Genomic DNA, 19,395 nt, shown 5'->3' with positions numbered 1-19,395 from the left:
CAGACCAGGGGGGGGCAGGCAAAAAACTTTGATGAATATCATTATAAAACCACAATCATAGTAGACTAGTATACGCATGACATGCACAAGACAGCATTCTACATGAAATACATTGCAGCTAAAAGCAGAGTCAGATTGGCCAGTCTAATTCAACGTCGAGCACATCTAAGCACAGTATGTCCACATCTTGTTTCATCATTAGCCTAAGATTCGGTTTAGTCCTTCCAAAATCTCCGTGAACAAATTCTTTAACGTACGTTCCAGCCTGAGTACTCAAACAGAGAGTGAAATGGTGACTATCTACATAATCGGCTGTTACTCGGTATATTGTTCTCTTACGCGTTGCTAGTGTTCTTCGATGTAAAACTCTGATGGGTGTTTTTTGAGCAACTTCTATGAGTTTCAAATCGCTGAGAAACTCTATATTTTCTGGAGCAATCTCCTTGGGTGTCCAAATCAATGCAGAGTAGTGCTTTGTTTTATCTTCGTCGCCTTTCCTTAGAACATCAGTGGCTTTCTTTGATACATGTTTCAGAAGTCTAACTTGTACCTCTACTGTGGCTTCATTGATTTCTTGCTGCACTTTGAATAAATCTTCACTGTTGAATGACAGATTCCTGGGGTTGAGGAACTCGACAAGAAATGGCCGACCATTTCCAAGCATTCTCACATCAACATCTTCCCTGCCAGAAGAAGAAAACTTATGGCTGTCAGCACGAAGTAGACAGGTCATTTTGTCACAGATCATCTCTTCGACTGAAGACTCGGATTTGCGATGGCCATCAATTATCCATGGAGTTTGAGACAGTGTGCGAGAAAACTTGTTGTACCTTCCTCCAACAAACATTGGCTTATGAGAGAATTCGATTTCATAGGAACAAGCCTCAGTGACTGGTGTTAAGAAGAACATATTGTTGCGGTAGTCTTGTGCATGAAGTGCACTGACTGCATCATTTACAATAACAGTTGAAACGCTTGTCTTGAGCTTGGAATTTGGCTTCTTGCACTGCAGTTTTGGAAGTGCTAGACTGATGACAGGTTTGCAATCGTGATCAGATGTGGCATGATCAAGCTTAACAGTAATGAGAAATGGACTATCCACACTGTATTCCAAATGGGGAGCTTTCTCTTCAATCAAATCAGTAATACGCGAGCGTAAATTCACCTTTACATAATACTCATCAGACAAAGACTTGAGATGCGTAGATTCATTGGCAGCCTGATTTGGCTGTGAAAGAAGGTTGATATCACTAATAGCGGCCTCGGATAGAGAATCAGGAGTATCGGAATTTATACACCTCATTAAGTGTTCCATTCCCATTCTGCGCACTTTAAGGGAGAGTGGAGCATGAACAGCAATAACATATGTTGAAAGACCTTGATACTGTTCAGTATCAAGTTGATCTAGAATGTTCGACACCATCATTTCGATTTGAGTCTTGTCGCTTAGACTAAGACATAGAATGCAATGAGAGGGCGTCACAACTTGTGGGCTGTCGGATAGTTTAGCCCTTTTCTCAATCGGCTGTTCCATTACGACATCTTTTGCTTTCATCATTTCAGAGGTGGAACACCGAGTTGCCAGAGAAGGAAAATACTGAGCAAGATTTTTCAGATCGCTCTTCTCCAGTCTAAACACACCCAGACAATAGCTACAGATATCCATGGCTGGCTCAGATGAATCATGGAACAGGATGAAGAGATCCTTCACTGTCCTTCTTCAGCTAGCTAGCTAAAATCTAGCCAGCTTCAGCAGCTTTAATTTGCTGTGAAACTCAGACACGTTTTTATAAAATCTAATTGACGATCTTCACCGCCTGAGAATGACTGAACCCAAAGCTAAAGCTACTGACTTGTCCTCTATTCCTGGTTGTCAAGAAACGCTATAGCAATGTTTCACCCTTGGTTCCTGTTAGTTTTTCGTTTGACACTAGTTGTTCACCAATTGCAGATACTGGCCTGGCGACAACTGACAGTAGTGGGGATTACGAGCAAGTCATCGTGTACCTTCACAAGCCAACGGGGTATTACTATAATCCTGTGAGTGATATAAAACCTTGGAAACATTTCGTGGCCCTGCCACTCTACATCGTAAAGAGTGAAGTGATCCATGTATTGTTGCACAGCAATATTATAAAAAAATGGCAATAATGTAGTATTGATATATAAGAACATACGTGTAGATTTCTATGATCATAATTATGAGCTATCATAATTATGAGCTATCATAATGGCATTGTTACCCAAGGTGCGCGTGGGTGGACACGGGTATAGTAGTCTGTTGGTTTGTTACCCGAGGTGCGCATGGGCGGCCACGGGTATACGGTAGTAATCCGTTGGTTTGTTTGTTTGTCTGTGTGTGACGTGTGACGTGTGAGTCTACTCACCTGGATGCCATAGCACTGCGTTTACAGCATGGATAGCCTCCACACAACAAGTTATTAGTAGCAGATTTTTCGATGTTGAAGCTTCGTTGTCGTATAAAAGCAGAGCAAAGCTAAGAAGCTTGAACTTGCACGTTGGCTATCTCTACTCGCAACCTTTATTCGAGGTAGAGCTACACATTTGCAGCTGAAGTGATCCTTTACCGGTCTCTTATTAAAAGTTGTTGCTTCTTTATTAGTGTGTAACTGAACACTCGTCTGGTTCTATTTTATCATGTCAACAGCCGAGGGTTAGCACTTCAGTGCTCTAGTTTGTTTGTGTGTGACATGTCATTGTGAGTCGATCTACTCACCTGGATGCCATAGCACTGCGTTTACAGCATGGATTGACTTCACACAACAAGTTATTAGTTTTAATTGTGGCAGATTTCAATATTAAAGCTTCGTTGTTGTACCGAGCCCGAGCAAAGCTAAGAAGCTTAAACTTACACATTGGCTAGCTCTACATCATCATGCGACCTTTATTCGAGGTAGATCTACATTTGCAGCTGAAGTGATCCATTACCAGACTAGAGTCTGGTTAAAAGTGGTTTGTTACATTGTAACACTCCTCCGGTTTCTATAGATCTATTATACAGCCGAGGGTTAATTAGCACTTCAGTGCTCTAGTTTTGTTCCTTTCCTACTGGGTAGTTTACTGTATTTATTCCGGTCAAAGATTTAACCCTTATCCTGCGTATAAAACATGATTGTGCCTTGCATTAACATTGTATACAAAATGTAGCTGTGGTCTGACTCTTTTCTAGTTACAGCGCCGCACTACTAGAAGAAAATGTTGGCCCAGTAGACCTAAATTCTGGGAATAAATTGTTCTGGCGTGTGAAATTGAGGCGATATTTATAATTAAGCGTTATAGCCTCATGGAACAGCTATCCAATACGTTGTAACGCTAAGCGTCACTCCAATAATTATGCCTCAGTTATTCCTCTGTGTGCGTTGCTACGCAAGCACGTGTTTATGTGTGTGTCTGTCTAGACGTCTGTACAGCTGCTCAAGGATACGAAAGTAAGATCTTCTATAGGCTTCTAGTTAGATTTCTAGACTTCTATATGAGGATTTGCAAAATAGGCTTTATTCTCAAGTTGTGGCTACTTTGAAGGCCATATTGCAGACTCATGCGCAGCAAAATCTGTTGGTATATACTTTAACTTAGTTATTCTACTTAGTAGGTAGCTACATGTAGCTCTGCACAAGAGTGAGAAAAGAGCTGTAAAAAGTAGCCATTAATTATGGACTTTCGAACTTTTCCGCATCCTTTTTAGCAACAATCGTTGGTGATCATTCCCACTCTTTTTCACCATCCATTTTCTGCCAAATTCCTTGCATGATAATATTGCATCCACTGAGGCATCAGCACCTGCAGTGCTTTCATTATAAGCAGAAACATGAATTATAATTTTTCTATTGGTGTGCCGCGCTGAGCGCTGTAATTTTCGAAAAAGGACGTTACATACACGTACTGTATATTGTATGGATTACCAAATTTTGTGTAATGTCCCTTCCCAATAGACGAGTCAGCAGTATCTAGTGCCTGTGTCTCATTCATATTGTGAGCAGCAGTCAGTCACAACAACCAGTGCTGCTGATTCTGTAACAAGAATCGCTCCTTTAGCAACCAAGTGTGATGAAGCCGATGTCGACTCACTAACTACTGGACATACAGACTCTAAATCTAAACTACCTTTTATCGCTGGTCTCCAAGGTACCGAATTGAAATGACTACAGTAACACAGGCCAGGTCTCTTAATCCCTTTCATTTACTACCGACAGATTTGTTGTTTGTAAACCCACAATAATAATAGTTGTACATGTCTAACTCTGTTTGCACCCATCAGACTATAGGGAGAGAGCCTGATCAACATTTTTTTTTATATCAGTCCCTTCTTGTTCTGCAATCATATTCTAGTCCCTTAAAAAAAAACCTCTTATAGTCTCTCTGTTCAACCATTTCTCCCATAAGTTGGGGATAGTGATGAGGAAGAGCTTCAAAAGTTGTCTGCTCTTGAGAAAGAGTTTAAGACGAGTAAGGAGCAGTCCATTTCATCCATTTTGTCGGAAGTGTCTGAACGAGTGATGGAGAGATGTGGTTATCAGATTGAGGAAAGCCCACGGACCTCATTTCAGGACCAACTGTTCTATGATCAGGTAAGTTAGCTAGTGATCAGTGCTTTAAGGTTAGCGCCTGCTTACGGATCAAATGCAGAACGCTGAACTTGTAGTGATTCGTGCGTGTGCATGTCGCACTGAGTGCTTATAATGTTATAGATTTTTAAAATGCGCACCAACTATCCCAGGACCTGCAGCTGTACTTTGACCCTAGCAGAGATTGCTACTACCAGTACGATCATGAACAGAGACGTTACGTCTTTCATTCTCAAGTCACTCCAATAGATGCTAAGGGACAAGATACTGCGAGAAAGGAAAAAAAGAAGTGCATTGTCATCAGCAGTGACTCGGATTCAGGTGCTATAATTATACATGCAGGATGAATGTGTTAACCACCTGAAAAATAAGCCCTTTTCGAACTGAATTGTAGAGCGATAAGCACTTAATTATAGTCTTCGTACATGCTTATATGGTACACGCATGTACGTAAGTTTTTCTTGAAGTATAATTATAGAGAGTAATTGACGGCTTACATGTACGTACAGTTAGTAATTGCATAAAAAGAGGAGCTTTACTTGATCCTCATTGCCTGAATCCCAGTCTCTGAGGAAGAAGAGGGGGAGATCCGCTCTCCTAAGAGGCCGCGACTGCCCATAGGTTCCCCACCTCCCGAGAACCAGTGGATCTCCTGTCTCAGAATGGTAGTGACAGACAGTGACAGTCTAGGCAAGGGCTCAGTATTTATTATCACTGCCAAGGGTGCCAACATTGGAAGGTACATGTACATGTATACATACATGACTGTACATGTACAGTACAATGTAGGTGTATACCGGTACTGTATTGGAAGGCATACAAATAATGATCCTGGCCGATTAATTGCTATAGAGAACCTGAGGGTGTGAATGGTGTAAAGATCCCTGAGTTATGTGTGAGCAAGTCTCATGCTAAACTCAGCTACGACAAGGCAGAGCAGTGCTTCACACTCACTGACCTGGGCAGTGTCAATGGTAGTAGCCTCAACAACCACAGGCTCAGTAAGGTGAGGTGTATGTACAGTGTATCAATCTGTAAACTAATAGCAATAATTAATTATTGTAAAATACACGTACAGTGTAAAATTCCCTCATTGAAAGTTGAGAATGAAAATTTCGCGCTATACGGTAGTTCTTTCCCCCATCCTTCCCCCAGCTAAGACACATAAGCAGTCAACCATTTTTGTAAGTGTAGTTCCCTTATGGAATAAGCTCTACATTATTTTACATGTACCATTATTATTATTATGCCTTTTTTTATGTCAGTAATATTGTTCTTTAAAAGTTGTCTTAAATGAAATCTGCCTCTCCTTTTTGACTAGTCAGATTTAATGTCATATTACTCTGTTCGTACCTGCACGTATAATTCTGCTTTTAGTTAAAGGTGACCTTTGCATTAGCCTTGTTTGCATGGCTATTTGGTTTACCCTTCATGTATTTTGTGCATAGAACTTGAATAAAAAAAGTGTGCTTTAACAGTACCCACGTAGAATTTTAGTTTGTGGGTACATTGTAACTATACCCGTGGTGTCCAGTGCTGACATGCTGATGCTTAAACTTAAAAACAACGTGCAGTATATCCAGTGTGACGTACGTACCACATCAAAACTTCAGATGTAATTAACCAGAGAAATTCAATACACTGTTAGTACCCGTAGACGTAAATCTAAACCTCCCTAGGAATTCCCACTGGTCTGTTGTGGTGGCCTATACATATATATGTAACCATTTTCCCTTCTGTTGAAAATAAACACGTACTGTATACTGTATTTACTTGATTAAACGCCCGGGCGTTTATTTCATATCAAAGTCTGTAGAGGGGGTGCTTATTCTAATATCTACTCCGAACTCTTGCATAGCAGCAGTTATTATGCTCTTTTTGGCTGCTGCCACAGCTCAGCTTAGCCTTGTTCCCATGCAAGCCGATTTGCCTCTAATTTAACGCTAGGTCGCCTCTTTGCGTTAAATTAGAGACAAATCGGCTTGCATGGGAACGAGGCTACTCTCAGCTTAAATCTTAAGTCATAGGAGTGGTGAGTGGTGTTCTCCCTCTGTGTCGGTATCTCTCTCTCTGCCATCATAAATAGCATCTATTATTGTATGCTGCCATGCTTGCAACTGGTTCCACGTGCTTATTCAGCTCCACCCACAGTGCCACGCCCCATACATGGGCGTTTATTGACAAAGACAGAGCTTTTACCGTGGGTTTTTAAAAATACGATACATGTTTGACTCTCCAATCGATCTGTCCCTAAACCAAATGGAAGGCATGCACTCACTTAGCGTTGCAGTTCTGTCTGACCGTACATCTACAAATGTATATACATGTACCTGTTAGCTCTCGCCTTATTCACTTTAACCTATTATTTAGTGTGCTCATGAACACTTAATGATCTCCTCCCAACAGCCAAAGGAGGCGTGTACCCCCCACCCAATCTCCCATGGCGACACTCTAACTATCGGCTCCACCACTTGCTCAATGCACATCCATGCAGGTGGGCCATGCCACAATCTGCTCCAGCTAATAATTATATAAACTTTACGAAGCGTTCATTTGAAAGGCCAACTATGCAACTAAACGATTATTTTTGTGAACATTGGAGGAAGTCCATATACATAATTGCAGTCTGAGATTATAATGTGGCTCTCTCCCAACCAATAGGCCTTGAGGTATGTGACGGCTGTGACCCTGGCAACCCCCTGCCACCTGTCGAGGCAGCAAAGATAGAGACGAAGGAGAGCTTGGACCTGAAGCGGAGAAAAGAGCTCAACAGAATCAAAAAGAAATACGGATTGCGTGTTAGTACAGTGTGCACTTCGAGTAATAACGTACTGCTTTTAAATGTGATGATTATACACGTTGGCATCCACTTGCAAGTTACATGTTGGCCTTCTGTTCTATCGTTTTAGTGTGTGTTTATTGGTGTATAAGAGCGGCCAGTATTGACTGTTCGTGGCAAAGCCTGGTGTAATGTGTACATGCAAACTCGGTGCCCGTAGGTCAAAGATGTGTTTGGCGAACGTCCTGAAGAAAAAGGTCATTACAAGGACCGAGCAGAGCTACGGTGAGAGAGTTTTATAGAAGAGTATGTGGACAGGTTTGACCGTAGTACCGTAGATAGTAGAGGAAGGGGGTTGGAAACGCAGGCAATTAGCACTATTTCACACGGACAGTCCGTGTTGCAACCTCAATTATAGCGGGGACCATGGATGCAGCTTAAAGTGCTGAGCTTGCAATAACTAAATGGCATTTATGCTAAACTAAAAGCTTGTAGTAAATAATGTACATGACACTATATTATAATTATATAGGTATAGTGCTAGATATAATTCTGCAGCTACATATAGCATAATTTAATTACGAGGTAGGCCAATTTTAAGGCCAGACCAAATTGATCTTAAATTTGCCACCTTAATTTGGTCTGAGGCTCCAAAAAACGTTGTACAATTACTCGTTTAAACGCGGCGTTTTCAATGGGGATTGTACAAGCCTCTAAGTAATAGTTATTGTGGCAATTGTGCATTGCAATCATGTCCACATGATAATTAATATAAAAATTATTATTATAGTACACATAATTATGCACGTGTTTATACTTCACTCCCTTTTTGAATTTTGAACACACTCACACACTATAGTCGTGTGACTGTCGGCTCTGATCTTCCTGACTTAGACTATCCTGATGCACTGCCTTCCTCTGCTGACAGGTCAGATCCATGCACTTCATCTACCAATACATGTACATCGAGTATTGCAGGGATAAGGGGATTACTGAGTGAAATCATAGATAGAAGAGGAAGAGGGATTGGTAACGGAAGTACCCTCGAGTAATATCCGCTTTACCCAGGGTTTAATCGAGGCTGTGTCAACAAGCCAAAGCTGTATAGATTGGCGTGGCCCTGCTAGCCAAGCTGATGATCTATTTCTACACACAGTGCATAATAATTTAAACCAGCAAATATAATATGCTCAGTCTGGCAATTAACTGTTAAATGTCTATACCTATTTAGCAGGTACATGTGTAACCAGCAGGCTTACACGTTTAGCAATACAAGACTATAAATAGCATGCAGCGTTACGCTTATAACTTTACTGGAATGTCCCTTTTTACTGGGTGTGGTCAGTCATTAGCAAGTACTACACGTGGCCAGAGGAGGTAGGACACGCATCACGTGTGCCTCAATAATTAACAATCCACGTTTAACCGCAAAGATTTAGACAAGGATTTGTGCATGAAAAGTGTTGATCTTCAAGCAGCCAAAACAGCAGCGATCCCACGGTCATATTCTTAAAAATTTAGTTATCATGTAGTGAAAGGATGATACTAACTTGTGGATCAGCGATCCCCATGGGATCCCGGCTCAATAGCTTGAAATTCACCATCAAACCTAGTGGTTTTCACTGTACATAGGCTGCTATGGAGAGCAGTCTAAGAGGGTTAACTCAGATCAGCTGCCATCTCCCATAACAGTTTATAATGTTGGAGATTGCTAGAAAGTGATGTGAGCTTGCTAGAGAGCACAACACTGAAATCTAAGAAAAGGTTAAAGGTCAAGAGCCCAACGTAAACATTGTATGCCACACATTCCATTGCCATGTGACTTATGGACACATGTCCCACTTCCTCTGACACGTGGCTCACAGACTGGGCATGTTATAAAGAGATGATGTCTCGAGGAAACACAACTTTCTTATTTTGAGCGAGTTACCTGGTAAAATAGCCTCGTTTATAGGGTGCAACGCGGATAGTTTTCGAGGCTTTACTCCAGATTCAATGTAAAATCATCATGTGCACTGCTTCCTTTACCAATCCCTCTTCCTCATCTATGGTGAAACTTCCAGCCCAATAATTTTATAATGCTTCTATAAAGGTTGTCTGGCTAGCTAAAACTAAGCCAATAAGGTTGGATAGTCATGCATGCACATAATTAAATGCCATGAATGTGTAACCCTGTCCTTATATGCTATTACTTGTTTTACGTATAATTATAACCTGCACTAGTGCCTCGTTACAATTTTTATGAAAACATGCAGCTAGTCTAAGACTCTTATACTGATATACATGCAGTTTGTAGCTATATAATTATTATACACATACGTGACTTTTGTAGTACATGCATATAAATCAATACATACACGTAGGAGGACGATTGTGTGAGATTTTGTTTTGAGACATATGCTAAATTTTTACCCCACTAAACTGTTTGGGACTCCTACTCAAAGCTCAATTCACAATAGACTGCACGTACTTCACACTTCATGGTGTATGTTTTGATTCAAGACAATTAAAAGGTCTCTAGAGACACACCTTGGAGCTCCCCACACACCTATAGATACACTATTATATTACGTGCTGCCCATGCCCTCACCTAGCCTACAACGTACCAATCCTGCTATTATACATGTACATGTACGTGCATGTGCGTGCACTCGATTACAATGTTTGCTGATAAAGCTAGCCTATAGTATAATGAAAGAGTTCTTGTATTGAATTCCAGTACTGTAGTGTACCTTTGCTATAAATTATGTTAGCGCCTGCACTACCACCTTATGTAGACTTGTTTGTCCTTATCACAGGGTCAACTTACTTGTGAATAATTTTGACCAATTATAGCTAGGGCAGCAGTATTAAAACAAAGGTGTATACACATTTCAATCAAGATGTGTAACAGCAACTGGTGTTACGAGTTTTTGAGTGTGGCTTTAATAGTCCATAATTACAGACACATGTATAGTCTGATTCAATGGAACATCTGCACACCACTACTGGGACTAACTTCATGTGTATAATGGATATAGCTAGACATTATTGGCCAACCAGACATTTATTAAATCTATTTATTTGTCCTATAATTATGTCTAACATGCTTGTGGGTGATATTAGGTCATAGTCTGGTAGTCTGGTGGTTGCCATGGTTTTCTATAGGAGTTTTGTATAGCTATAGTGTAGTGTGTTATCATGTGGTGTAATGTCCATTGCATTCCTTGCGTGGGACCTACCTACACAATTACAATTAATTAAAAGCTATACACCCTGCGGCTGAGAGTTTCCAGGTTCAATTCATAATGAAAAATTCAACTTTGTGGGCTGCATAATGGAGTAGGCCGATGCTACATGTATGTACATGTATGGACCAATGAAAGTTGTTACTGCCTATTATAGGTTTCTACATTTACGCCTTTCATGTACATTAACAATATTTTACCCTCCCCTGTAGGGCAATTGATGATGACAATGTTGGTCACCGTATGTTGGTGAAAATGGGGTGGAGTGGAACGGGGCTGGGGAAGGAGGAACAGGGACATGTCAACCCTGTAAGTATACAACTTGATTGCGATGTATCTGTCTCGATCGATCACTATAGCAGATACGGTGTGTATATAATTATTTTCTTTGGATAGAGTTAGCAAACTGCAAAATAAAAGACGGCCAATTAAAGGACTGCAGTGTACATTTCTTGAGTGTTTAAATTTTTCGTTTCGCTAAATGGATGGTGCCAGGAGATAGTTATGTTATACATACAAAATGTACGTATTATCAAGAGTGAATGTGGTAATTAAACTGCTATATTTGAATGGGTTTCTTGCAACTGGTCCTTGTTAGTGGTCAAAAGTGGTTTCAAGGCTATGATTTTATACTGCACAACTCTTAATCTAATTATCACTTGGCCAAACATCAAAGGGTTGGCTCATAATCTAATTTTAAAGTGGGCATTCAGAGTTTAAGTGGTAGAAACGTGTCTTGTGATCTCATGGCACAAGATTCAGATGCCTGCATGTTCAAACCATATCCTGCATGACACCAGTCAAGCAGAGAGGTCAATTCAGTGCATGTTTCAAATTATCCAGGTGGTCCATGTAAATTGTTACGAGAAATACTCATGACTCGCATACGCATGCTCATCACTTTGGTTATCGTAATTGTTTGTGCATTACCTCTTACGTATCATGTCAATCAATGATTCTGAGAGGAAGCGTTGATCAGTACATAAGTCCCACTGCTCTTCAATCTCCTAGGCCTCATTGAAACAACGGCAGTACGGTTTCTTCCCCAATCCTATCCTGGCACCAGTAAGCAGATTGTGTTGCTTATAATGGTAATGGTAAAAAAAAAAGCAAAGCACTGATCAGATGTGTTACGTACATGTAGATGTAGATGTACAATCATACGTGTACGTACATAATTTACTAGGTTTAAGCTTCACAATAATTATATTTTTGCATCGTATGGTAGTACTGTAAGTAATAAATACATAGGACCATGTGCCCCAAACCCTTACTGCAGATTTTGGAACCAATTAAGAAGGTTCACTTCCTGCAGTAGCAGACAAATTAAATCATTTTATATTCTTAGTGGTGTGCACATGGTGGGAAGGTGCACTTTGGTGACCTTGCAACAAATAATTATAGTAATGTGAGAATGTTTGTAATACCTGCAATTACAGCATTCCTGGGCCATACTAAATTATAGAGTGCAATCACCTGCAGTCAGTTGAGTAACAAGGCTAACATGTTGAAGTGTTTCAAGTGTGTGAAGACATGAACATGATGAACATTTGAATTTTTTTACCTATAAGTACAGATTTATCGACAGATCGTTTTTAACGATGTGAAGGCAAGAAAATGTATTCCACACCGTCTCAGCGCATTAACCGGAGTGCTAGAAATTAATGCTCGACTATTTTGTACAATTTCACATACTTTTATGTTGCACAATATTAATTGGAGGCATGTACAGCAGTCCCCATTGAAATCGCAACGTTTAATTGAGGAAATTAATCTCTTCTTGTTTTCAGACCCTTATCAGAGCCTTAAATAGGCCAAGCATGTTTTGCATGCATTAATTCATACAATTATTTCTAGCACTACGGTATTAGGGTATAATTGTGGTGATTATTCTGAGACACTTTTGTAGTTATAGGTTCTTTGAAAATTGGCTTCCGGAAGCACCTTTTTTCTCGGAAATGGCCGAATTTTGAGGTTTCGGGATGTGCGTGCTGATTTATCGACTCAAACAAAATTCACAATGGGCAACCCTCACAAGTACAAAGTACAAAGTATATAGGAGCTAGTATACCCAGCTTCCAGCATTTTAAGAGTCGCAATTAAAGTCTGCGTGCTTAATTAATATACCTGCAGGCTTCCCGCAAGAAGAAAAACTGCAGTAATTTCATAAAAATTGTCCTTTTAATGAGCCAATTTTCTGAAGCCTGGAAATGATAATTCCAGAATTACCCTTCTTAAGCCAAAATTAAAGGGCCGGGTGCTTCAATCACTAATTCAGTACTAAAAAGTGACAGTGATATACATTCGTATAATTAATTTTACATACACACGTTGCCAGGTTCGAACACAAATCAGAAATCCTAAATCTGGTTTGGGTTTTGAAGACTCCGGTAGGAGCGGCCTGGATTCAAGAAGTTAGTTTATTTAATGCTAATTTCTATTTTAACGTTGTTGTGTATTGCAGATTCAAAGTCAAAACGTATGAGAAAACGGTTTGATGAGATCAGCAATTAAATTGTATTTCACCATAATTATATGCACGTATGTTCATTGAATAGATGTACACATTATGTATAGTTCATGAACATTTTTTATTGGCGTACACATACCAAGTCATGCTGCAGGTGTATAATTATAATGCATGTCAAGTAGTAGTCTCTTATAACAAGATAATCATAGAGACTTGTACGAGTACGTATAATTATTTGTGTGGGTGGAATTCACATTTTTTAGGGTGATTGTAAAACAGCATCAAACGCTTATTTTACCACTTTGTAATTAGTTTATTTGCTTGATTCGTTTTAACAGATGCAATTTTCTGTCACTAATACCGTAATTCCTAATTGAATCAAAGGCAAGTGGTGGGGTTAATTACGTGCAAATGTGGTGGTATTGTGACACCTGTGCATGGGACTAATGTGGTGCCATTGTAATCTTATTAATTGTGGCCTAGCCAATCCTCCGCAAAAATTGTGGCTATCTTGGTTTGCGATCATGGGATGCAAAAATATAATATGGCATGTCATGTACTGTCCTGTTGTACCTGTTGTAAAGTCCTGTAAAATATAATATACGAGTACATAAACAAGCCAGGCTGCATGTTTGTAAGATACATAATTATAATTATGGCATGGCATGGAAATAACTGACAAAGATCAACAGCCATACCGTTGTTGTCGTGGTGAATAAGTGGCCACAATAATAATTATTAGCCCCACCCTCTAGCCTTGCAGCAAAATGTATAAAAGAAGAGCATAGCCAGGATAAAGTGAGCTTAAGTGATTATTATAGCAGCAGTATAATAATTATAGCATTTCCTCATCTCTCAAGTTTTTTTGTTAGAGTAAAATGAAGCCAATTATTTGCAAAATTGTGCTCATTTTTAGCATCTGCGTTTCATGCAGTTTAAGTTGGCCTGATCTCATTCGTGAAGTACACTCTGTGTGCAACTCATTCCATGTGACACACGACACAGGAATAAAGGTAGCAGCGAGCATTGTTACTGTTACCATGAAGCGGGCTGGAGATGTTGTCAATTGCATAGAGCCAGATACACTCTATCATGGTAAGTCTGCTGAAGTGCTGGGTTGAAGCAAACATGTTAGCACCTTGCTTTCTACAAAAAGTACATAATGGCATTGTCTTACTTTTATTGCGTTGTTTCATTTATAGTTGAATTCAGGAACACTGCAAAGTCGGGACACAAAATCGGTGGAATTTTGGTGAAGCAAATTGGATCAATTTCTGGGAAAGTACTGATCAAAGGGTATCTCCCAGTTAACACTGTTGGTCCAATATGCGGCGATAACTCTATCGCACATTCTTGTCGGTCAAAATGTTTCCTTGGCGACAATGGGGAATGGCTGAACATCACCTATATGTCAGCGTCGATGAAATCGTTACAAAAAGCCTCGAACGTCTCATTCAGGTAATTATTATACTAACATGTACTTATAACTGTGGATCGATATAATATTATGTATCCACTATCCATTATGTAATACTATTATGTACGTGTAGGTATACAATCGTGCTTTCTAAACATGGTGACTTTCCCAAGCACATCGATAACGAAATCATCACATTTCCAGTTTGTCCAATTGTAAGTTGAGTGTGCATGCAGTCAGTGCATGTTGAGGTAAATGGAGGTGTCAGTGAGCCATCTGTTGTCAAGTCTGCTAACACTTGCAGGCCTTCTGTTTTTTGAAATTATCCAATTAGCTATTTAATGTGAACAATGGACATGAGCTCCATCAGAACATGGCCAATCTACTATTATTGCATGATCGTCCAAAGTTTTCCTTGAACACTTGAACATCGCCAGTATTAATTTTTATTCAGACCCCTTTGTTCCAGAGCCAGGCCAGAAAACTGAATAGGCCTTGACATTTTATGTTGCCTAATAAGTCTTTTTGACTATTCTCAAAAGTCGATCAGCCAGTTTGGTGTACCCATTATTCCAGTTTAAAGACATCACTCTCATTCTGAAAAGACAATTTATTTGTGGACTGACTACAGAAAGTGAAATATAATCCTCTACTGCTAGGTTTTGCAAAAGAGAAAATACTTCTCCATGCCTGCTCATGCCTAGTGGCTAGTGCTTACAGTACAGATCTATTCTAGCTACATTATGTTAAAGATAGAACCAAGTGAAATTAGGTCTGCAGACTCGAGGGTCCAAATATGCTATATAGTTTTGTGCCCTAGCTTTTAGTCTCCCAAAAATTATGCTAGATCTAGCTTCATTTTCCAAGCCCTACAACTGAATGCGAGATAAGCCACGCCTAGTTCTGTACATGGTCCACCAACTTAATTTATTGTAGGGCACGTGGTCGCATCTGCGTAATTATGCACTGATAAAAACATATTCCAGCTGTAACTGGTCAACGGTTGCATGCGCCGAAAACTAACAGGTCCTATAGGCTTCTAGCCACATGGATTTTGTTGTGGATTTTGTAAACCAAAGTTTCTTTCTCGAGTTATGGCTAGTTTTACTCACAGTGAAGGCTGTTGCATGCAGTCTCTTCAAAATCTTTTATAGCGACATCTGTTCGCACAAACTTTCTATTCAACTTACATGTATGAGTTAGCCAGCCATGCTGTCAGAAAAGAGCTGCAAAGCTGCATGCCCCACACCATAGATACTATCTATGCGTACGTTGGCAGCTCTTGTGAACTCTGACCTCATTGCAGATCTACCCTCTATTCATTGACGGGAAATGCAAAATACTTACTATGTTACAAGTCATATGCTTCGGTCCTTGAAGATCCATTCACATCAAGGCATCGTTCAGACAGACTTTTGTTGTCAACAATTGCAAACAACAATAATTAATAATACCTGATACTTTTTGAGCGAAGCAAAACATGGCGAGAGGCTGTAATAGCACAGCGCAGCTTGCATAACTTGTACCTGTTGGTGTTACACTTAAAGGATCAACACCTGTTTCTTGACTATTAGCCCTAGCTAGCTGTTGTAGGGAAATTTGCCAAGCCGGATACTTTATAAGTATTTATTTTCAATTACAGGTGAAGTACTGCCCCAACTTTGGTTTGAAGCTGGGAGCCATAAAAAGTAAGTATTAATTATGATAGTTTATTATTAAAGAGAACCTTTTAATTTGAAGGTCAAAGAAAGATAGTGCATTTAATTATGAAGCTCAAAGCATGCATGGCGGTGTAGTTCCTTGCCTTTCTTCGGAGTATGCATGGTCTCATGTGATTACCTAACATGGCATAATTATTATTAATTTTCATTCATTGGTTACTTTAAGAGTCATAGTGAATTTAGTGAGATCAACCGCTTATATATACATGGCGTGCTGTACTGTGAATACCACATCATGGTGCATGGTCCTCACTGCCATAATGGGAAGATTATAATTGACATGCATGCAGGCTATAGGAGCTAGACTGCAACGCATGTTGATAAAATAATGCGTATAATTATTATGATTTGAAATTACAAGGCCCTGGCCAAATTTAAATTGTGTCTTCCTATAAGCCTATAACTGGGTGTACCAAAATAATATTGTCGATCGAGACTCTTCGACGCTGATCAGTACAATTAACACTTAAATTAACTAGTAGATACTCACGTTGTGTGACAGATGGCGAACACTTGGCTGTCAATCAGTTACTATAATTATACTCATAATGTGCAAATTTTTTGTCAACTTCCGTAACTGTATAATTTTATGTTTCTCTACAGGTGACACAAAGTGTGGAAAGATAAGAACTGTAAAGTCAAACGAAACTCACATATTCACTTCCAACATTACTAACATTAACTACACCTGCCACACTAAAATGTCTGTAAAGAAGACGGACTGCCATCCCACCTGTACGGAGGATGGCCAGGAATTGTGTTGCAAAAATAGGATAGCAATCATGAGGCCCCGTAATTTCACTTGCACAGCAGCACCCGAGTTGAATACGGGGGAGATTGCTGATGTAACAATAACACGAACAGCAAATGTTTTACAAACCAAGCTATGTGTTTGCTACTTGTGTGCAGATATACTATGTGATGATGATGAGTACGTGCTCCCCTAAAATGACTTTAAACGAATATTATAGGAGTCATTTATATTAACACATTCAAGATCGACATACATCTACCAACGGTTCTCAAGGCAGATAATTATCTCTTTATCTCTTTACTCTAACTTTGGCAACAACAAACGACTACACTTAACAATTAATTAATTTATTGCTGGACTGCTTAATAATTATTGTCCCCAACATTCTCTTAATTGCAATTGTCTATACATGATTGTGGCTATAATTTATATCAAGTTAAAATAATGTCGATAATTATAATTTTAATCGTTAATTCTCCTAAGAGAGATTTAAATCATAATAATTGTAATCGACCATTATTATGGAAAGAGTGCCATAATTATCATCAAAATAATTATTCTCTATAATTATAATAATATAATTATACGTACACCTAAAATGGTTTTGAATGGAGTATACATGCATGCATGCATGCATAATAATTATTATGCATTGTATAATATTTTATGTCTACATACTATCATTCTGTTTTGTTGTTGAATGCCTCAACTCCATGCAATAAATATTGGCCATGGCTTCTGGGGGAGACACTGTTGTTGACCATAATAATAATAATTATTATGTTTGCTTTCCACAGCAATTGGTCAGGGGGCCAGGAGACACAGTGTTGTTAGTTGAGACTATAATAATCAAGTTGAAAAATACTGCATAATTTATAGCCAACCCAACTTTGATCCAGGTCAGAAGTACGTGGGTTACAGTTTAAAAGGGCGCCAAAGAACAACTTTTTGGGGTGCAGACAGCAATAATCATTATTAATGTTTTTGCAGACCAACAAAATAAATTATGTGCCTCGTAATTGGACTTTTAGGGTGTGCATAAAGTGCATGGCTATGATTATAATTACAGTGGAACCCCTCTATAACGGACACCATTGGGGAACAATGTTTTGGCCTTTATACAGTGGTACGTGCATGCATGGCCTTTGTTGAGAGGTTGTTTTGTACACAAACTGTTCATATGGGACCTGGGTGACTGGCCGTTATATAGCAGCTGGCCTTTATTCGGAGGGTGGTTGGAGAGGTTCCACTGTATCTTCAAAATAATACATGAAATGTGCATACAACATGTCAACATTTACGATTACAATTAATATTTCTCATACTTACAATGCATTGCAAGTATGAGAATAAATATTAAGTGGCTATACATAGCTACAGAAAACACAACTAATAATAATAAAAAAAAATTAATTTCGAGATTCTATGTGCAGAACTAACTACCGTATTCACCCGAATTACCGGGACACTCTATTCTAAGGGACACTTCGGACTTATGTAATTTTTTTCACTCTATATATAAGGAACAACAGGAAATGGAAATATTTTTAGACGTCCCGATCTAATAAGAACAAAAAAGAGCATGTTAGCTCAATAGAGACTCAAAACTCTTAGAAACTCTCTGGCACCGTAATATGTCACTGACGGTGTCCTGGTAATTCGGGTGAATACGGTATAACCATAGATTGAAGAGTTAGAGGGATAGGAAACGGTTGGTATCTCGAGTAACATCCGCGCTACACTGCGGTTTAATCGAGGCCATCACAACAATATCTATTTCTACACTCAGTGCATAATAAACTACAAGTAACTGTGCTTAGTCCGTGCAACTCATTCAAGGTCTATACCTATTGTAGTAGTCATAACCAGCACGCTTACACGTTATAATGTTCCAATAGCTAAAACAGCCTTGCATGGGAACATAATATGGAAAGTCTCTTTTTACTGGGTATGGTCATAGATTGAAAAGGAAGGGGATTGGAAACGACCAGGCCTCCCTGTGTAAATGGTTGAAACACTCCGCGTTATGATTTCGCGCTCGCGATTATTTTTGTTTTGACCGTACTCTGGTTGTATTTCAACTGTTTCTAGCTCTCCTATCCACTAGCGATCACTCAGAGGCTGGGAGGTTACTCTAGAGAAGTAAGTTTACACCACTGACAAGCTCTAACTTGTCTAAGTCCGCTGTCTTTACTCTGTTTTTAGTTTTTGTTGAGTATAGCATGTCAACTTTTCTTTTTCCCTGCTGCGAAGCCTAAACAGCAAAAGACATTGCTTGACTTGGTTATTATGTATCTAAGTACTATATAGAATGGTTTCATGCCATGGATAAGCTTTACTGTTCATAAACGTTTGCAGTATAGTCCTTCAAACTGCTTTAGTATACTTTTAGACACACCACGGGCCTTGACCTCTCACGACTTCATAGTAAGGGCTATTCC

At 39.4% G+C, this 19,395-nt stretch overlaps 2 protein-coding genes across 4 annotated transcripts; one reads left to right on the top strand and one right to left on the bottom strand.

The window, feature by feature from the left end:
- Window positions 1-9: 9 nt before the first annotated feature.
- On the bottom strand, window positions 10-1,795 carry LOC135338309 (tRNA pseudouridine synthase Pus10-like). Its single transcript, XM_064534403.1, has one exon. The coding sequence runs from the start codon at window positions 1,664-1,666 to the stop codon at window positions 131-133; it is 1,536 nt and encodes a 511-aa protein (XP_064390473.1). The 5' UTR covers window positions 1,667-1,795; the 3' UTR covers window positions 10-130.
- A 7-nt stretch (window positions 1,796-1,802) lies between these two features.
- On the top strand, window positions 1,803-17,508 carry LOC135338307 (angiogenic factor with G patch and FHA domains 1-like). 3 transcript variants are annotated; one of them, XM_064534392.1, is made up of 18 exons: window positions 1,803-2,040; window positions 3,954-4,146; window positions 4,405-4,589; window positions 4,739-4,907; window positions 5,151-5,325; window positions 5,439-5,592; window positions 6,993-7,080; window positions 7,248-7,384; window positions 7,586-7,650; window positions 8,225-8,293; window positions 10,805-10,901; window positions 12,931-13,006; window positions 13,057-13,071; window positions 14,068-14,157; window positions 14,265-14,520; window positions 14,613-14,694; window positions 16,122-16,167; window positions 16,804-17,508. In XM_064534392.1, the coding sequence occupies exons 3-18, from the start codon at window positions 4,518-4,520 to the stop codon at window positions 17,145-17,147; spliced, it is 1,935 nt and encodes a 644-aa protein (XP_064390462.1). In that variant the 5' UTR covers window positions 1,803-2,040; window positions 3,954-4,146; window positions 4,405-4,517; the 3' UTR covers window positions 17,148-17,508. The 3 variants fall into 3 exon arrangements, with proteins under 3 accessions (XP_064390462.1, XP_064390461.1, XP_064390463.1); XM_064534391.1 differs by having other exon boundaries at window positions 3,954-4,589; XM_064534393.1 differs by lacking the exon at window positions 13,057-13,071 and having other exon boundaries at window positions 3,954-4,589.
- Window positions 17,509-19,395: the final 1,887 nt, after the last annotated feature.

Source organism: Halichondria panicea, chromosome 7, assembly GCF_963675165.1.
Source record: "Halichondria panicea chromosome 7, odHalPani1.1, whole genome shotgun sequence".
In the NCBI taxonomy this organism is placed as follows: Eukaryota; Metazoa; Porifera; class Demospongiae; order Suberitida; family Halichondriidae; genus Halichondria; species Halichondria panicea.
The sequence above is the reverse complement of the archived record's forward strand: the minus strand, read 5'-3'. Positions and strand labels throughout refer to the sequence as shown.

Bases quoted from the DNA above. Each gene is read 5' to 3' on its own strand.
- LOC135338309 (XM_064534403.1), bottom strand. From the start codon at position 1,666: ATGGATATCTGTAGCTATTGTCTGGGTGTGTTTAGACTGGAGAAGAGC.
- LOC135338307 (XM_064534392.1), top strand. From the start codon at position 4,518: ATGGAGAGATGTGGTTATCAGATTGAGGAAAGCCCACGGACCTCATTT. The intron at 5,326-5,438 runs GTACATGTACAT...TAATTGCTATAG, and splicing joins AAGGGTGCCAACATTGGAAG to AGAACCTGAGGGTGTGAATG. The intron at 5,593-6,992 runs GTGAGGTGTATG...TCCTCCCAACAG, and splicing joins ACAACCACAGGCTCAGTAAG to CCAAAGGAGGCGTGTACCCC.